Here is an 18,883-nt window from a genome sequence, read left to right as displayed (position 1 = left end):
GAACATTTCTGGGATCTTTTATTTCAGCTCATGAAACATGGGACCAACACTTTACATGTAGCGTTTATATTTTGGTTCAGTATATTCCCCCAGGTGCTCCACTGTCAAAAGGTAATTTCAGTCATCCCAACAGTTGCACATTTGGATGTGTTGAGTGATTATTGCATATTAATTTAACCAGTCTTTCACTTCATTTAGATAGTCCCAATGCAGATCTACAGAGGGTTACTAGTGTTAGTACTGTAAATGCACTGAACGTGCTCATCAGTTGATACATAGTTGAATGTGAAGTAGATAGTCTGTAGATGTCAACTAAGCTCAACTTGTGTTTCCCTTTATTTGGATAGTCCCAAAGCATATCTACAGATAGTTACTAGAATTACAACAAATATGCTGTTAAATTGTAACTGATATGCAGCTGAGATGCTGCTGATAGACTCCACAATTTATAGTCCAATATTTGCACGTCTTTTGGGGAAGTGGGGATTGTTTAAATTGTGCAGTATTTAGCAATCACAATAACAGTATGTTAGCAGCAGTTGTGATGTGTTTAGCATGAATGTGTATTAATGTGTTTGTGTGCTAACAAACACATTGGATGATTCATACATTAAATAATACATTAATCATGATAAACAATTTGTTAGAAAGAGAACAACTCAATGTAATGATAATTAAAATATTTGAAGATTTGTGCATTTTATTAAAGTATATCCAATGGAAGTTCAATAAACTTTAACTGGGGACATGGCGAAAGCTTACTGACACACAAGACAAATGGTTTATTATTCATGAAATGAAGTTATAGTTACATAACATTGTTTCTTATGGTAAATGGGGGACTAACCATGTAATACATTTTTTTGTAATGAATTTGGTTCAATAATTCATACAAAATATGTGTTAACATTTACATTGTCATGGGTCATGGGACACAAAAGGCACCGGATTGTAGGAATGACCCACCCATTGTTATACCCTCTGCTGAGAAAGAAAGAAAGTGCTGAGTCAACTGGGTTCAATCAGAATCACTCAAATATTATCATAATAACAGAAAGAGCTGAGTCAACTGGGTTCAATCAGAATCACTCAAAGATGATCATAATAACAGAAAGAGCTGAGTCAACTGGGTTCAATCAGAATCCCTCAAAGATGATCATAATAACAGAAAGAGCTGAGTCAACTGGGTTCAATCAGAATCACTCAAAGATGATCATAATAACAGAAAGAGCTGAGTCAACTGGGTTCAATCAGAATCACTCAAAGATGATCATAATAACAGAAAGAGCACACAAAGAATCAGCAATGGTGTCACATTCTATCACTGTGCTTATTAATCATGATGTCATACACTTGACTCATCTCTCCTTTATGGATACCTTCGCTGAAGTGTAAGTCACACCATTGTAGGTGCCGTTGGATGGGAAGACCAGCTGGCTGCCATTCATGCAGGTGACTTTCACTGTGGCCCTGTAGTCGAGGTCGATATTTGCTCTCCCCACTGTGACGACAACATCCAAGGTCTTCCATGGCGGGACCTTCAGTTGGATGGTATCCGCTTCTGTTATGGTCTCTGTCTTCTGCAGACTGGTGGAATGCTCCACTCCCACGGTCAAGCTGAACCCTGATGACACCTCGACCAGATCCGGGATCCCCGCTTTGACCGACACGTTCAAGGTGGTCTCTATCTTGTTGCTGACCGACCAGGAGGAAGTCTTAGTCAGGGTCTTGCTGTATGTAATGGACTCTTCTTGAACCAAGGACGTGTCATTTTGGTGAGACACGGACCTCACATATTCTGGGGTCACCTAAAATCAACACACACACACACACACACACACACAGATAGAAATTGTTCAAACAAGACAAAGACAATTTAAGAACTAATCATCAGTGAGGAACTGATCAATTGATTTTTAGAAGGCCATTAATAATAACTAATATGTGTGTGTGTGCCGTCTTGGCCTGATTTAAAAAAATGCATATGGTATAAAAAAACATTTGGGTGTTGAGGCTATTTTAAACAAAATACATAACTGTCCTAGAAATGAGATGCCTGATGCACCAAAGAATGTCGACCCCCGTATTGGATTACATGTTTTAAAGTGGACAGCCCCCTTAAAGTTTGAGCATCGGTAGAGTTTTCCTTAGCCATCTACACACGTCTATAGCAGAGCTCACCTGGGGTTTGAGGAAGGACAGGGTGGGATACTCCATGTCGGTCAGCATGGACGACTTGATGGGGTTGATGAAGAGGAAGCCCATGCAGTCGATATCCGAGCCAGAACTCCCCTCCAGCCCCAGGCAGATTCCGGACCCCACATCTATGGTGTACTCAGTCTTCAGGGACCAGCTAGTCATTTTTTCAAAGAACTGCCGGTTCTTACTCGTCGTGAACGCTATGGCACCCAGACGTGTGCCAGCGCCGTTACCCCACAGTGACAGATTGGTGATGTGCTCGCCGAGGTCGAACTCAAACTCATTGAAAGTGTGCGCATTTCCAAAGGTTGCCACGCGCCCGTCGGTCAGCTCTGCCCGCACCGCTTTGATCTGCCAGCCTTCCACCGCCACTCCGATCTTCTTGAGGGTGGCACCGTTGTTCATGCCGTGGAATTCAAATGGTGCGCCTCCTCCACCACCGATAATGTACAGTCCGGTTGCCATGTGGAGTGTGTGTGCGTGCGTCCCGTAACCTCAAATAGAAATTTGCACAGATAAATGTATGCAGACTCCAACTCAAAGGAGAACTGATTCAGACATTCAAAGAACCAAAAGAAAATCAAGGAACAAGATTAAAGGAGAAATCGATAACCAAGGGATATACACTGCTCAAAATACACTTAAACAACACAATGTAACTCCAAGTCAATCACACTTCTGTGAAATCAAACTGTCCACTTAGGAAGCAACACTGATTGACAATAAATGTCACATGCTGTTGTGCAAATGGAATAGACAACAGGTGGAAATTATAGGCAATTAGCAAGACACCCCCAATAAAGAAGTGGTTCTGCAGGTGGTGACCACAGACCACTTCTCAGTTCCTATGCTTCCTGGTTGATGTTTTGGTCACTTTTGAATGCTGGCGGTGCTTTCACTCTAGTGGTAGCATGAGACGGAGTCTACAACCCACACAAGTGGCTCAGGTAGTGCAGCTCATCCAGGATGGCACATCAATGCGAGCTGTGGCAAGAAGGTATGCTGTGTCTGTCAGCATAGTGTCCAGAGCATGGAGGCGCTACCAGGAGACAGGCCAGTACATCAGGAGACGTGGAGGAGGCCGTAGGAGGGCAACAACCCAGCAGCAGGACCGCTACCTCCGCCTTTGTGCAAGGAGGAGCAGGAGGAGCACTGCCAGAGCCCTGCAAAATGACCTCCAGCAGGCCACAAATGTGCATGTGTCTGCTCAAATGGTCAGAAACAGACTCCATGAGGGTGGTATGAGGGCCCGACGTCCACAGGTGGGGGTTGTGCTTACAGCCCAACACCGTGCAGGACGTTTGGCATTTGCCAGAGAACACCAAGATTGGCAAATTCGCCACTGGCGCCCTGTGCTCTTCACAGATGAAAGCAGGTTCACACTGAGCACGTGACAGACGTGACAGAGTCTGGAGACGCCGTGGAGAACGTTCTGCTGCCTGCAACATCCTCCAGCATGACCGGTTTGGCGGTGGGTCAGTCATGGTGTGGGGTGGCATTTCTTTGGGGGGCTGCACAGCCCTCCATGTGCTTGCCAGAGGTAGCCTGACTGCCATTAGGTACCGAGATGAGATCCTCAGACCCCTTGTGAGACCATATGCTGGTGCGGTTGGCCCTGGGTTCCTCCTAATGCAAGACAATTGTCGTGGTAAATATATTATGTTAAAGCTTGGTCTGACTAAAATCTTGTGCATAACCCATCTTGTGTTGGGGCCTTGGGACTTAATACAATGCACAAAGACTTCTAGCTTGTTGGCCTTATCAGCAGGTGGCCATGGGGAACACCCACGCCATAGGTCTCTCAAGTCCTCCCAAACTCACGAGTTATTGCCCTGAGGACATACCCACACCCCCCCACACACACACACATCATCATTGTTAAGCACACACACATACACACACACACACATACACACACACACACACACACATACACATACACACACACACACATACACACACACATACACACACATACACTTACACACACACATACACACACATACACTTACACACACATACACACACATACACACACATCATCATTGTTAAGCACACACACACAAACAACCCCTTCTCTTAGGCTGGAGACAGAGAACCCGACTCAGAGCCAATGAAATGGAGATGACCTCGACCAACTCATCAGGACCAATGGGGAGATCAGAACTACTAGAATCAACCTACTTTATTTTATTGTATAAAATGTCAGCACACAATGTTTAGGGGCGCGCTCTCAGATATCTCACTACGAGGTTGACGAACGCGTCCGTGCACGCTATTTTCAGATATCTTTACCTCTGAATAAACTGCCTTATATTATACAATCATCCACCTTGTCCGAAAGTCTCTACTTGGTCTCCGTTCTCCAGTAAACTTGTTTTATCAACAAACTTGGTAGCAGAGGATGGTTTTCTAACTCTGAATTCGGTCCATACAAGTTGATAGAGACAGGAGACAAGTAAGAGACGGATCTGAAAGGACGGGTGACCTGTCCGCAGGAGCAGCCGGGAATCCAGCTCGCCTCAGGAAACTGATCTAGACGGCCGTCAATACAAAGGTAAGCAGAACCTGTTAAAACAAAATCTGCATATTGTATTGTAGGATAAACCCAAATTTCGATCAGTAGTACTGGGCGTGAGTATGGATTACTGTGACATTTATAACATATCTATTATGACTCAAAGGCACATATGTAAAGATATCTGAATTTTTTAGTCTTTTTCCTGTTGAAATGTGACTGTCTAGAGAGCAGTCTAGTTACAGGGGTTCACAAGAGATGGACCGACTTTTATTTCCTGTTGAATTGTGATTCTCTAGTGAGGAGTCTATTTACAGAGGTTTGGTTCACTAGAAATGAACCCTTTTATTTTTTGCTGTTGATATCTGAAATCTTAGGTTTTTACTGTTGAAATGTGACTCTAAGAGAAGAAGTCTAGTTACAGTGTTTTTTTTTCCTGTTGAAATGTGGCTTTCTAGTGAGGAGCCTATTACAGAGGTTTTGGTCCACAAGCGATGGACTCTTTTATTTGATCCACAAGAGAAGGATCTGGTGACTTGATAAAAAGATTCAGATAGTCGGGTTGAGTTAATTCCGTGAGAATCCAAGTCCAGAAAAGGTTCTCCCGACTAGACGCCAGTTGAATGGTTTAAACGACTGGGAGTCTCCTTGAGGAGAATCGAAAAAATAATAAAAAAAAATACAAGTTCAGATAGTCGGGCAATTTGGTTGACGTGGCACTCAACTATATGTACTGTGAGGAACTTAAACTGAATTCGTGTGTTGATGCTGATATGTAATGAAAATGTAATTGTTGAAATGATAACCTGAATGTTGTGTAAGATTGGCCGTTTCATGAGACTAACTAGTTGATAACTTTCAAGAGGACCACGGAGTCCTATTTTGCTTGTTATGTAGCCGCTGCGCTAAAAGCTGACTTGAACTTTTTCCCTCTTGTGGAAGTTGGTATTTCCTTAGTTCCTAAAATTGGATTGGTAATTATTTTAGGAGCGCTCGAGTTTGCTAATATATTCTTCCAAAAGGGCGATTCTGATACCTTTTGGGAAAATATATAATAACTCGAATAACTGAAAAACAATAATAACTTTTGCAAAATAATTCCCAAAATTAAATTGGTAATTATTTTAGGAGCGCTCGAGTTTGCTAATATATTCTTCCAAAAGGGCGATTCTGATACCTTTTGGGAAAGTATATAATAACTCGAATACCTGAAAAACAATAATAACTTTTGCAAAATAATTCCCAAAATTAGATTGATAATTATTTTAGGAGCGCTTGGGTTTGTTAATGTATTCCTCCAAAAGGGCGATTCTGATACCTTTTGGGAAAATATATAATGATTCGAATAATTGAAAAACAATAATAACTTTTGCTAAATAATTCCTAAAATTGAATTGATAATTATTTTGGGAGCGCTCGAGTTTGTTAAATGTATTGTTCCAAAAGGGCGATTCTGATACCTTTTGGGAAGATATACAATAACTCGAATAACTGAAAAACAATAGTACCTTTTGCAAAATAATTCCTAATAATAAAGCATTGAACATTCTTTATGTACGAGGGTGGGACATCAGAGATAAGTCTGAGTCAGCGCCAAGAATACATTGCTGGTTTCGGCCAGTGACGGGCTAAGTGCACCAAGATAGTCAAAAAAAAAAAAAAAAACTGTATAACCATGGCAACCACTACCGTCCCAAAACTCAAGTTTAATGAATATCTAGATCAAAAAATACAGGATAGAGCGGGAGGGAAAGAACAGTATAAGACAGTGAAAAAAGTGTGGGAGGGAGTGAAACTCAAATGGACACATGCAGGTTACTTTAGCGGGGGTGCCCCGTCTAAAGGGCAACTCACCTCTATGGAGAAAGAGCTAGGGGAGGCAGTGAGGGAAGGAACGGAAAGTGAATTGGTAAGGAATAAGTCTCACTTATTCAAGAAGGAAGGGACTAAACACAGAGAGAGAGCAGAGGCTGAGCTAAGGATAGGTACGTGGGCAATTGAGGAAATACGACGAGCACACCCATACAAGAAACCAGACATGATGGGTGTGGTGATTGAACCCACAACTGAGACAACACCAATAGTGGGGACACAGTCCATGAGTGACATACCAGCGCCCTCAGCACCACTGTATCCGACCCTGCCACAGGAAGCGAAGAGCACACCACCCGCATACACACACACTCCTCCAACTAACCCTTATAACCCATTCCTAAGTCCTGCAGTGGTACAAGCGCCTGTGTTCGTGGTGCAAGGAGGACACCTAGAGGGGAACATGGCACTAAGCGTAGGGCAAGGAGTACTTCACTGTCTGGAAGTCCGAGCCAACAGCGAGCCACAAGGACGAGAGGAGCCACACCCGGCCAGCGGAACCCAACCCAGACCCAGTCCCACAAGAGGGGGTTCCAACCCAGAGTCCCTGGTAATGATGACTCCAAACCAACCATCAGATCTATACAGGAAAGGGGGAGCATCTGGCCTAAGACAAGCAGCTGCACCCAATCAGCCTAAACCCAGACTCTCAGAATGGTTTGTCGAAAGAGAAAGGGGAAGTACCCAATCCATGACAGAAGGGGGTGCAGGGGACAATGAGCTTTGGGGGTCGATAGGGTCTGGCTCATTAAGAAGCTCACGGGGGGTCTCAATCGGGAACCCACCAAGTGAGGATGATGAAGGAGAACAAAGGAAGGAAGAAAAAACCTATGAGGCTGAGTGGGATGCGTGTCAGGGACAGGCGTCACATAACACAACCATAATAGAAGAAGCAGAGAAGGGGAAGACCTGGGCCTTGAAAGGGGTGATGGTGGGGGAAGTTGTTGACTTGCATGAACCCATCAGAAAATCTGCCAGACTTAGAGAAAGGGGATTGAACTCCCAAATGCCACTTAGACCAACAGCAGACCAACAACATGAAGAATACCAACCCTGGAAGATGACTGACCTGACCGCCCTGATGGATCAGATGCCCAGCCTCCATGGTGGAGCGTCTGCTTGGCTGTTGCAACTTCAAACCCTTACATCTGGGTTTAGGCTTGCTCTGGCAGACATGAAGGCACTCTTGGCCAGGGCCACAGATCACACCACCATGACGGTACTGACAAGAGAGGCAGGTCTGGAAAAGAGCGGAGGTGTGACGCCACCGGAAGTCTATAGAACTGTGTTGTGGGAAGTTCTGAGGAGGGCATATCCTACAGAACGAAACCATGCAACACTGACCTCTTTTACCATCGGCCCTGGGGAACAGCCAGCTGCCTACCTGGACAGGGCCAAAACCACTTGGAGAACAGTCCATGACGAACCATATGATCACTCCGACACCACGTGCAGCATGTGGAAAGAGATGGTGGTGAGCGGGACCCCAAGTGACGTTCGAACCAAACTAAGGGGAACTGTGGGATTAATGGCACTCCCTAGGGCGCAGTTTAACTCCCATGTCCATCATCACATCACTCAATACAATAAAGACAAGGGAGGGGCGGAAACACATGTCCAATCCCTGCAGGTGCAGCTGCTCAAGCTACAACTGAAAGAGGCACAGAAGGGAGATAAGCCAAAGAAACAGATGGTGGCTGAAGACCAACCTGACATTTCTCAAATAATTGAAAAAACTGTCTCACAAATGATACAAACACAACAGCCGCCTCCAACAACACTCCCAACGATCGCAATGGTGCCTCAGCCATACTATCAAGCACCAACTCCACCATATCAGCCACCGGTGGCACCATACCAGACTCAATGGGGACAGCCAAGGCCACAAGGTAATAGGGGGGCCTGTTACAATTGTCATCAATATGGCCACTCTGTCAGATGGTGTCCATTACCACCTAGTCCGCAACAGCAACACTGGCTGGCAAACAGGGGTAGAGGTTATGCCTTCAGATCAAGAGGAGGCCCAAGACCGATGTACCAGCCACATGCTGCCCTACCAGCATATAACCACCCACAACAAGACCCAAACCAACAGCCTAACCAGCAGCCAGCTCCTACCTTCCAGGGCATGTCAGACGAATATCCTCCCTGGCCCTGAAGCTGCCCACCACCACAGAACGGGAATGGGGGTCAGCATTTTCCACTTCATACTGAACCAACTGTCATGTGTGAAGTGGAGGGAGTTACCCACCAATTTTTGGTAGATACAGGATGTACGTACTCTGCCATAAGATCTCGTCAACCACTCTCTTCGGAATCAATACAGGTGGTGGGGGTATCAGGAACACCCGAAGCACAAAACAAGACCATACCATTGTTCTTCCAATGGGGCCCTTCCAATTTGAAGCATCAATTCCTATATTGTCCCAACTGTCCAATCAACCTATTGGGAAGGGACCTATTGTGCAAACTGAAATGTTCAATCTACCTTACCGAAAAGGGTGTGGAGGTTTCCATTGATCCTATTACCTCCACACCAGTTCATCCAGTTAGTGTGCTGATGCTACCCATCATCCCAACCCCAGTGCTCTCCCTGACCCAAGAAATATACTGGTTGAAGTGCATCGAATCCGGCCAAGGAACCCCTGAGGTTCAATTCAAGTTCAACCAGCTGAGACAACTCATTTACACATTTCACCCATACAAGACTCCTCAAGCTGAAATCCACTGTACACTTAATGTGACTGATAATGATGTCAACCCATATACCGATGACTGGGATGAAAACATGATGCACCTGACACCAACAATCAGATGTTGTACCATAGTGTGTGGACAGGAAGGAGTGGCTGCTCCGGTTATCCTACCTTCCCATTTGAAATACTGGTACCTACTGGGTGAAGAATCTGCTCCCCATGTTACACTGGCAGTTGGAAACGGTTTTGAAGCAAGGAGCCTTGGGCCTATGATCAGAAGAGCATCCAAACTCCAGTGGGAACCCACCCAAACTCCAGGAAGCAGGACCAAGAAACTTACACTCCTCACTTACCTGGACACCTGAAGCATCAACAGCATTTGCTCTCCTAAAAACCGATCTCTCGGTGGCAGCAGCTCTGACAGCACCCGACTACAAAAACAAATTTCATCTTGATGTTTCTGAAAAGGAGGGGTTCACTTCTTCCATCCTTTTTCAGAAACAAGAGGGGGAGAGAAGAGTACTGATGTATCATTCCTCTAAGTTGGACCATATTGAAGCAGGTCAGACAACATGTTCCAGGTACGTGGCTGCAGTGGCAAAAGCTATTGAAAAAACCGCCCACCTGGTAATGTGCCACAAATTGGAAATCCATACGCACCATGGGGTTGCAGCATATCTGATGAGCAAGGAATTCACGTTCAGCGCTGAAAGAAAGAACAAAATCCAGAATAAATGCACCCAATCACACATTACTTTTGTCAACACCGACAAAAACATGGCAGACGCACTCAATGCAGAAGAAGGGTTGGCACACTCCTGCGAAGAGAGGGCGGCACAGGAACTGAAACTGAGACCAGACTTGGGAAACGAACCCCTTACCAATCCTGATCTATGGTTGTACACCGATGGATGCTGCTATAGAGGAGAAGAAGGGAACATAGCAGCATATGCAGTGGTACAGCAGCTTCCAGACGGGTCACACGTGACCCTGGAATCAGACATCATCCCACAACCTGCCTCAGCCCAACTAGCTGAGATCATTGGTTTGACTCAAGCCCTGGAAAAGGCTGAAGGAAAGACTGTGAACATCTACACTGACTCAGCATATGCTCATGGAGCAGTCCATACAGATGGACCACAATGGGTCAGACGTAACTTCACCACAACAGGAAACCTTCCGATCAAACACAAGGCACAAATGGAGAGACTGATAAAAGCAGTCTCACTACCTGAGCAGGTGGCCATCATGAAGTGCAAAGGACATCAGCAACTCAAGAACAAAGTCAGCGAGGGAAATGATGCAGCTGACAAAGCAGCCAAGAAAGCTGGGGGCTACACTCCAAGACAGATGGTGCTGCAGACTCAACCAGCTAGAACAGAACTCACAGACCAACACATAAAGGAACTACAATTCACAGCGGGCCCGTATGAGCACTCGGTATGGGGACAGATGGGAGCCACCAAAGGACCTGATGAACTTTGGAGATGCCATGACGGCAGGTTGGTGGCCCCAGCTAATCTCTGCCCCGAGCTGATACGGGAGGCTCATGGGCCCACCCATGAAGGGAAACTCAAAACTTTACAGAAGGTTTCCCATATTTGGTGGCACCCACACATTAAGGACATGACAGACTTGTTTTGTGATGAGTGCAGCATTTGTGGCAGCCACAACCCAAAGAAACCTTTCCAAACACCCATGGGTTCATACCCAGTACCTAATGCATGTTTTCAGGACATTAGCATAGATTACACTGACATGGGGGCTGATAATGTAACTAATGGGAAAAGGTACTTATTGGTAATGGTAGATCGATTCTCCAAATGGGTTGAGGCAATACCAACAGCACGTGAGGATGCTAGGTCAGTTATTAAGTGGCTGCAGACTGAACTCATACCAAGGTATGGGGTTCCAAGACAAATTCGATCCGACAACGGGTCCCATTTCAGTAACCAACACCTGAGACAGGTGGAGGAGAGGTTCGGCATTGTGCACAAGTTTGGGTCTGTGTACCGGCCGCAATCTCAGGGCCTCGTGGAACGCGCCAATCAAACTTTGAAGGCTAAGATAGCCAAGGTATGTGCAGGTTCAAAGTTGACGTGGGTTGAAGCTCTGCCCCTGGCGTTGATGGCCATGAGAGCCTCTCCAGGAGCAGGCACCCATCTCTCTCCACATGAGATTATGACTGGTAGAGTCATGCCTGGTCCACCAAGGGAGGGAGGTCATATGCCCGCCCTTGATGTACAACAAATTGTAATGTCTGAATATGTGAGAAAACTAACGGAACTCTCTGCAGCTCTCTCCAAACAGATTCACAAGGTCCAAGAGGGGGAGCTGACGGGAGATCCGGCGCTGCTGAAGGTAAAAGTTGGCGACTGGGTAAGGATCAAGGTTCACAAGAGAAAGTGGCAAGATCCCAGGTGGACTGGACCGTACGAAGTGAAGGAGGTTACTTCACACTCAGTCCAGGTCAAAGGTAAATCAGGCGCACCTTGGCACCACTTGACACATTGTACACCAGCACCAACTCCTTCCAGAACCCTGACTGAAGTCAGAAGTGATTTAATCACATTAAATTCGGATCAAATTCTTGACACCAACACTATCTGAATATGTGGAGGAGACTCCCATCTTCAGATACTGGAGGGGAAAGACAGAGGAGGGACAGACCACCATGGGAGAGACTGGGGTGCTCTGCTCCACTCCTTGTTTTGCTGATTGTAACTATTGGGGTTACTCTAGGAATCATACTCTGGTCAGTACAGCACATGACACAGACACCCATTACACCCACTAGTAAACCTAACGACACATTCAATGCCACAACCATACGTCCGACCAACCTGCACTCCGACACATTGAGCCCAGATCAGAATGTAAGCCACAGCCACCACGTAAATAAACGACAAGTTGTCTCTAACACCCTTTCCTGTAGGCCCAGACAATTGTATAGAAGCACCACATTATGTATACCCTTTAATGTTACCACTACTGCGACAGTGCCGTGGGTAGACTTCAGAGAACTTACCTACTACCGTGACTGGGACTGGTATATGACAGTGGGGGTCACCCATAGCGATTGGACTTGGACAAACTTGGTATGTGAGACTAATTATGACTGGTCCAGTTGCACCTCTACTACATTAGGAAAACAATGGAGGAAACTCTTGACTTTGACAAAAAACTCTAAAGGACTCAAATTTACTATCTATCCTGGTATTGCATTAGGCTGCCAGGACTTTAGACTTGCTCCTTATGTAAGCTGTACCACTGCACCAGTCTATTGGAAGGTTCGAATTTGTCATATTAATAACACAAAAGCACATGCTATTAATGAAAATGGTAATAAGAATAATTCTATTATTTTACTTACCACTCCACCTACTTTGGATGATGCAATCCTGACCGCTACAGGTGTCTCTGGCCTTTCTAACAACTGGCTCTTGTTGACTGAGGAAGCGGCAAAGGTGACTCATCAGAGTTGTGTGGTTTGTATGGGGGCACGGCCATTGCTTCGCATTATCCCTGCCGCCATTACGCCAGAATGCTTCCTGTCTGTCATGAAATATGACAACCCTTCCGCCAATTGTACACTATGGGACGTAGTTCATCCCTTGGTTACTAAAGCAACTAAGAAACCAATTTTTTCCTATCAGGTGGCTAGAGCTAACTTTACCTGTGTTAATCTCACGAAAGGTCTACCATTGTTGGGTATGGTACCTGTTGGATGGTGTCGGTTTATCTATACGTCTAATGCTGAGTTTAAACCTGTTTCCAGGGCTGATGTCTGGTGGTGGTGTGGAGGCGTTCATCTGTTTGATGGACTGCCTGGAAATGCCACAGGCACCTGTGCACTAGTCTCTCTTTTGCTACCAATTTCTGTGCATCCAACAGGTGTTCAGGAGCTGGTGACCCATGTGTCTGACTTAATTCCTACCAGGACCAGGCGCGCTGTGGGCCCTACTCATGGGGACCCAACCTACATTGATGCAATTGGGGTCCCTAGGGGGGTACCAGATGAGTATAAATTGATTGACCAAGTAGCCGCAGGTTTTGAATCTTCATTTTGCTGGTGGTGCACAATTAATAAAAATGTTGACAGAATCAATTATGTCCATTTTAATGTTCAAAAATTAGGCAATTGGACACAACAAGGTTTTGAGGCGGTGCATGGCCAGTTGGCTGCGACCTCTCTCATGGCTTTCCAAAATCGTATTGCTGTCGACATGCTCCTGGCTGAAAAAGGAGGAGTATGTGCTATGTTTGGTGAACAATGTTGTACCTTTATTCCCAACAATACAGCCACAGATGGCAGCTTGACTGTCGCCCTGGAAGGGTTACGAACTCTTAAGGGCAAAATGAAGAGCCACTCAGGGGTGGATACTTCAATGTGGGACTCTTGGATGGATGCGTTTGGTAAATATAAAACGCTTGTTTCTTCTATACTTGTATCCATCTCTGTTTTTGCTGCAATTCTAGTGCTTTGTGGATGCTGTTGCATTCCATGCATACGGACGCTGACAACCAGGATTATAACCACCGCTATTGATCCACATCCTGCAGATAACGGTCAGATGTTTCCTTTGCTTGCTATTGACGATGCTGACCAAGGATATCTGGATGATGAATAGCATTTAAGCTTTTTGTCACGTCTCTTGTGAGACGTGAAGAGGGGGAATGTAAAACTTTATCTTCTGATAAAGTTTTCCCTATTTTGCCAAATTGCAGCATTTAAGCTTTATGTCACGTCTCTTGTGAGACGTGAAGAGGGGGAATTAAAACTTTATCTTCTGATAAAGTTTTCCCTATTTTGCCAATTACACTGTTAGCTTGTGTCACGTCTTAAGTTTTCCTTCTCTACTGTTACTTGGTCACGTCTCTGGGGAGACGTGAAGAGAGGGATTTGTCGTGGTAAATATATTATGTTAAAGCTTGGTCTGACTAAAATCTTGTGCATAACCCATCTTGTGTTGGGGCCTTGGGACTTAATACAATGCACAAAGACTTCTAGCTTGTTGGCCTTATCAGCAGGTGGCCATGGGGAACACCCACGCCATAGGTCTCTCAAGTCCTCCCAAACTCACGAGTTATTGCCCTGAGGACATACCCACACCCCCCCACACACACACACACATCATCATTGTTAAGCACACACACATACACACACACACACATACACACACACACACACACACATACACATACACACACACACACATACACACACACATACACACACATACACTTACACACACACATACACACACATACACTTACACACACATACACACACATACACACACATCATCATTGTTAAGCACACACACACAAACAACCCCTTCTCTTAGGCTGGAGACAGAGAACCCGACTCAGAGCCAATGAAATGGAGATGACCTCGACCAACTCATCAGGACCAATGGGGAGATCAGAACTACTAGAATCAACCTACTTTATTTTATTGTATAAAATGTCAGCACACAATGTTTAGGGGCGCGCTCTCAGATATCTCACTACGAGGTTGACGAACGCGTCCGTGCACGCTATTTTCAGATATCTTTACCTCTGAATAAACTGCCTTATATTATACAATCATCCACCTTGTCCGAAAGTCTCTACTTGGTCTCCGTTCTCCAGTAAACTTGTTTTATCAACACAATTCTAGACCTCATGTGGCTGGAGTGTGTCAGCAGTTCCTGCAAGAGGAAGGCATTGATGCTATGGACTGGCCTGCCCGTTCCCCAGACCTGAATCCAATTGAGCACATCTGGGACATCATGTCTCGCTCCATCCACCAACGCCACGTTGCACCACTGACTGTCCAGGAGTTGGCGGATGCTTTAGTCCAGGTCTGGGAGGAGATCCCTAAGGAGACCATCCGCCACCTCATCAGGAGCATGCCCAGGCGTTGTAGGGAGGTAATACAGGCACGTGGAGGCCACACACACTACTAAGCATCATTTTGACTTGTTTTAAGGACATTACATCAAAGTTGGATCAGTCTGTAGTGTGGTTTTCCACTTTAATTTTGAGGGTGACTCCAAATCCAGACCTCCATGGGTTGATACATTTGATTTCCATTGATAATTTTTGTGTGATTGTGTTGTCAGCACATTCAACTATGTAAAGAAAAAAGTATTTAATAAGATTATTTAATTCATTCAGATCTAGGATGTGTTGTTTAAGTGTTCCCTTAATTTTTTTGAGCAGTGTATTTTATCATGGTAAGAACTAGAGGTCGAGCAACACATCAGTCAAGGGTAGGGCTCTCCAACCCTGTTCCTGGAGAGCTACACTCCTGTAGGTTTCCACTCCAACCCTGTTCCTGGAGAGCTACACTCCTGTAGGTTTCCACTCCAACCCTGTTCCTGGAGAGCTACACTCCTGTAGGTTTCCACTCCTACCCTGTTCCTGGAGAGCTACACTCCTGTAGGTTTCCACTCCAACCCTGTTCCTGGAGAGCTACACTCCTGTAGGTTTCCACTCCAACCCTGTTCCTGGAGAGCTACACTCCTGTAGGTTTCCACTCCAACCCTGTTCCTGGAGAGCTACACTCCTGTAGGTTTCCACTCCAACCCTGTTCCTGGAGAGCTACACTCCTGTAGGTTTCCACTCCAACCCTGTTCCTGGAGAGCTACACTCCTGTAGGTTTCCACTCCAACCCTGTTCCTGGAGAGCTACACTCCTGTAGGTTTCCACTCCAACCCTGTTCCTGGAGAGCTACACTCCTGTAGGTTTCCACTCCAACCCTGTTCCTGGAGAGCTACACTCCTGTAGGTTTTCACACCAACCCCAGTTGTAAATAACCTGATTCAGCTTATCAAGCAGTTCATTATTATAATTAGGTGGACTAGATTGGGATTGGAGCGAAAACCTATAGGACGGTAGCTCTGGTCTAGGGTGACGAAATCGCACCACAATCCTCAGGTCACTAAGAAATGACACATTCATAAATTGCTCCTTAAACTCCTCCTCATCCTCCACCCTCCTCTGATCTCTATTCATCGGGAATCTATCACACCCACTCAGCTAGGAACCTCAGAGTCACCGTGGAGTCTCTCTCCTACTCCCAGCACATCCCCACTGTAACTCCTGCTGCTTCTTCCTGATCAACATGGTGACTTATGTGTAATGATGTCTATAAACATATTGTTGTGTAAGTGAGCACGTCTCTATGCACTTCTAAAATGTACTCTGATGTTGCTACAATGACGAATAATCATGAATAATGATGAGTACAAATGTTAAAGATGCCACATCAGAATATGATAATCTGCCCTAAAATGATGAGTATGAATGTTACAGATGCCACATCAGAATATGATAATCTGCCCTATAATGATGTGTATGAAAGTTATAGATACCATGTCAGAATATGATAATCTGCCCTATAATGATGAGTATGAAAGTTATAGATACCATGTCAGAATATGAGGTGTTTATGGTGCTGAAACTCACTTCTCCAAACAAAGGTGTTGCTTTGAAATATCTGAAAGAATAAAGATTGAATTGAATTAATATATAACAATATTCTTTAAGACAGGCTGCAGTATACACAGGTATGCATTAATAAATTATAATATAGAACATTATTCTTTAAGACAAGCTGCAGTATTCACAGTTATGTATTAATATATTATAATATAGGACAATATTCTTTAAGACTGTCACGTCTCCTCCCATTGCTTCCTTCCAGCGCTCTGATTCGCCGGTCTACTGAGCCACCGGTCTGAGCGCACAATCTCGGCAACACCGGAATGGAAACCCAACGCACCCTAATCACCTCCAGCGCACCTGCGTCTCATCATCTCATCACCACCCCTATATAGCCCAGGACTGTTCAGTGTTGTGTTGTGTGTGATTGTTAGTGTCATGTCGTGTACGTGCTCTTTGTTGTTCTCTTGCTCAGTGTTAAGTAAACCTTTACATTGTTGATTCCTGCGTCTTCGTATCCTCGGTACTCATCACAAAGACTGCAGTATTCACAAGTATGTATTAATATATCATAATATAGAACAATATTATTTAAGACAGGCTGCAGTATTCACAGGTATGCATTAATATATTATGACGTGAGAGAGTTGAGTCCCTCGCCTCCTTCTCAGCTGGCGAGGGACTCAACTCAAACGAACAGAAGTTGGAGCCAGATACATGTTTTTTTTGCCAAGATAGCACCAGTCACCTATGTTGACAATCGCCAACTTTCCAGCTAACTTTTTTGCACGATTGCTAGCAAAGTCAGCTTTCTACAGACTTACGTACTGCAGCTTTAACGGAACAAAATGGCTGGCATGAAGAACTTCCTGTCTCAGTTCACCTTTGCTGCAGTTCAAGAATTTGGAACCTGACATTTCAGTACCCAACACTAGATTTGTAATCAAGATGAAGACACAGCTTGATGTAAAGTACTAGACTCAACAGTCTACTCACATTAAACATCATACTGACGTAATACTTTTGCATTCAAACCGAACAATAGGAGGCCAAAGTCAACCATGTGAAAACAAGGCAACAGTAAACATGTCGTCCCCCACGAATGATGCAGCACCCCGCCTTGGGCCAATTGAGATGTTGCGTGTGACTAACCAATTGCAGTTAATTACCATAGCTCCCACCTTAGGCCAATCAGTGTAATTTAGTAAATGCCGGCTCTCTACGGCAAGATGAATCATTCAGCAAGTTTTGTCAAAAACGTCCTGTCTGAGATATTGTGTGTGACTAACGTACGAACAGACGGACTGAGCCCGCTCCGTAGTCCCCTCCCCAATTTCATTGTGTGGGACAACAAACCCATACCATGCTTGTTCAGCTAGACTTTATAACTGATTTTAAGCAACTGTTTCAGAATATAGCATTTGTTCCCTGAAATGTTTTCTTCATTACTTGGTCAAAATAAAAATGTAGCTCTCAAATATTTCCTCATATAGCAAGATTAGTTTAGGAACATCTTGTACTTACATACAATTCTGTGCAGGCCTCAGTGTTAAAGATGACTATAGAGGATCTTGATTGAAGTAAACTGATAGGTCTGATTTCGATATGCAATAAACTTGTTTACCAGCAAAGAGTCAAGACTCAGAGTGAAGTTAATTTGTTTAACACCAAAGACGCAACAGCGGAATGCGTGTCTCTGGAGTGGAGCAGCACTCTCTTATAAAGCAGCAAAACAACCCCCACGCCCATACAATGATATGTCATAAGTAGTTTGCAATTAAATTGAAACAGACCGTTACACCCTGATAAAGACATTGTATTGTGCTGATCATGACTTGTTTCAACCACTCTTAGTCACCACTTCCTCTTCTTGCTGTTGAGCCAGAGAGCATATCTGGGGTTTCCAGTCACTTCACAAACATGCTCACTAATATGCAACAACACATTTCACCACTCTTAGGGAAAAAAAGGTGCTATCTAGAACCTAAAATGGTTCTTTGGCTTTCCCCATAGGATAACCCTTTGAAGAACCAGTTCCATGAAGAAACGTCTACACAGAGGGTTCTATATTGTTAGAAATTGCGTAATTCAAATCTGGTATTGGAATAAGAATCAAGAGATCTTCAATCCAAGCTTAATTTATTATATGCAAAATGTATGTATGATA

General features: G+C 44.7%; 1 protein-coding gene across 5 annotated transcripts; it reads right to left on the bottom strand.

Annotated features, from left to right (window-relative positions):
* On the bottom strand, positions 1–18,411 carry LOC311149846 (aerolysin-like protein). 5 transcript variants are annotated; one of them, XM_084187084.1, is made up of 6 exons: positions 18,241–18,408; positions 16,741–16,771; positions 9,946–9,991; positions 9,639–9,774; positions 2,182–2,693; positions 1–1,808 (listed from the first exon to the last, which is right to left on the bottom strand). In XM_084187084.1, the coding sequence occupies exons 5-6, from the start codon at positions 2,662–2,664 to the stop codon at positions 1,359–1,361; spliced, it is 933 nt and encodes a 310-aa protein (XP_084043210.1). In that variant the 5' UTR covers positions 2,665–2,693; positions 9,639–9,774; positions 9,946–9,991; positions 16,741–16,771; positions 18,241–18,408; the 3' UTR covers positions 1–1,358. The 5 variants fall into 5 exon arrangements, with proteins under 5 accessions (XP_084043210.1, XP_084043213.1, XP_084043212.1 ...); XM_084187087.1 differs by lacking the exon at positions 9,639–9,774 and having other exon boundaries at positions 18,245–18,411; XM_084187086.1 differs by lacking the exon at positions 9,639–9,774.
* Positions 18,412–18,883: the final 472 nt, after the last annotated feature.

This window comes from Coregonus lavaretus, assembly GCF_964263955.1.
Source record: "Coregonus lavaretus genome assembly, chromosome: 22".
Lineage (NCBI taxonomy): Eukaryota > Metazoa > Chordata > Actinopteri > Salmoniformes > Salmonidae > Coregonus > Coregonus lavaretus.
The sequence above is the reverse complement of the archived record's forward strand: the minus strand, read 5'-3'. Positions and strand labels throughout refer to the sequence as shown.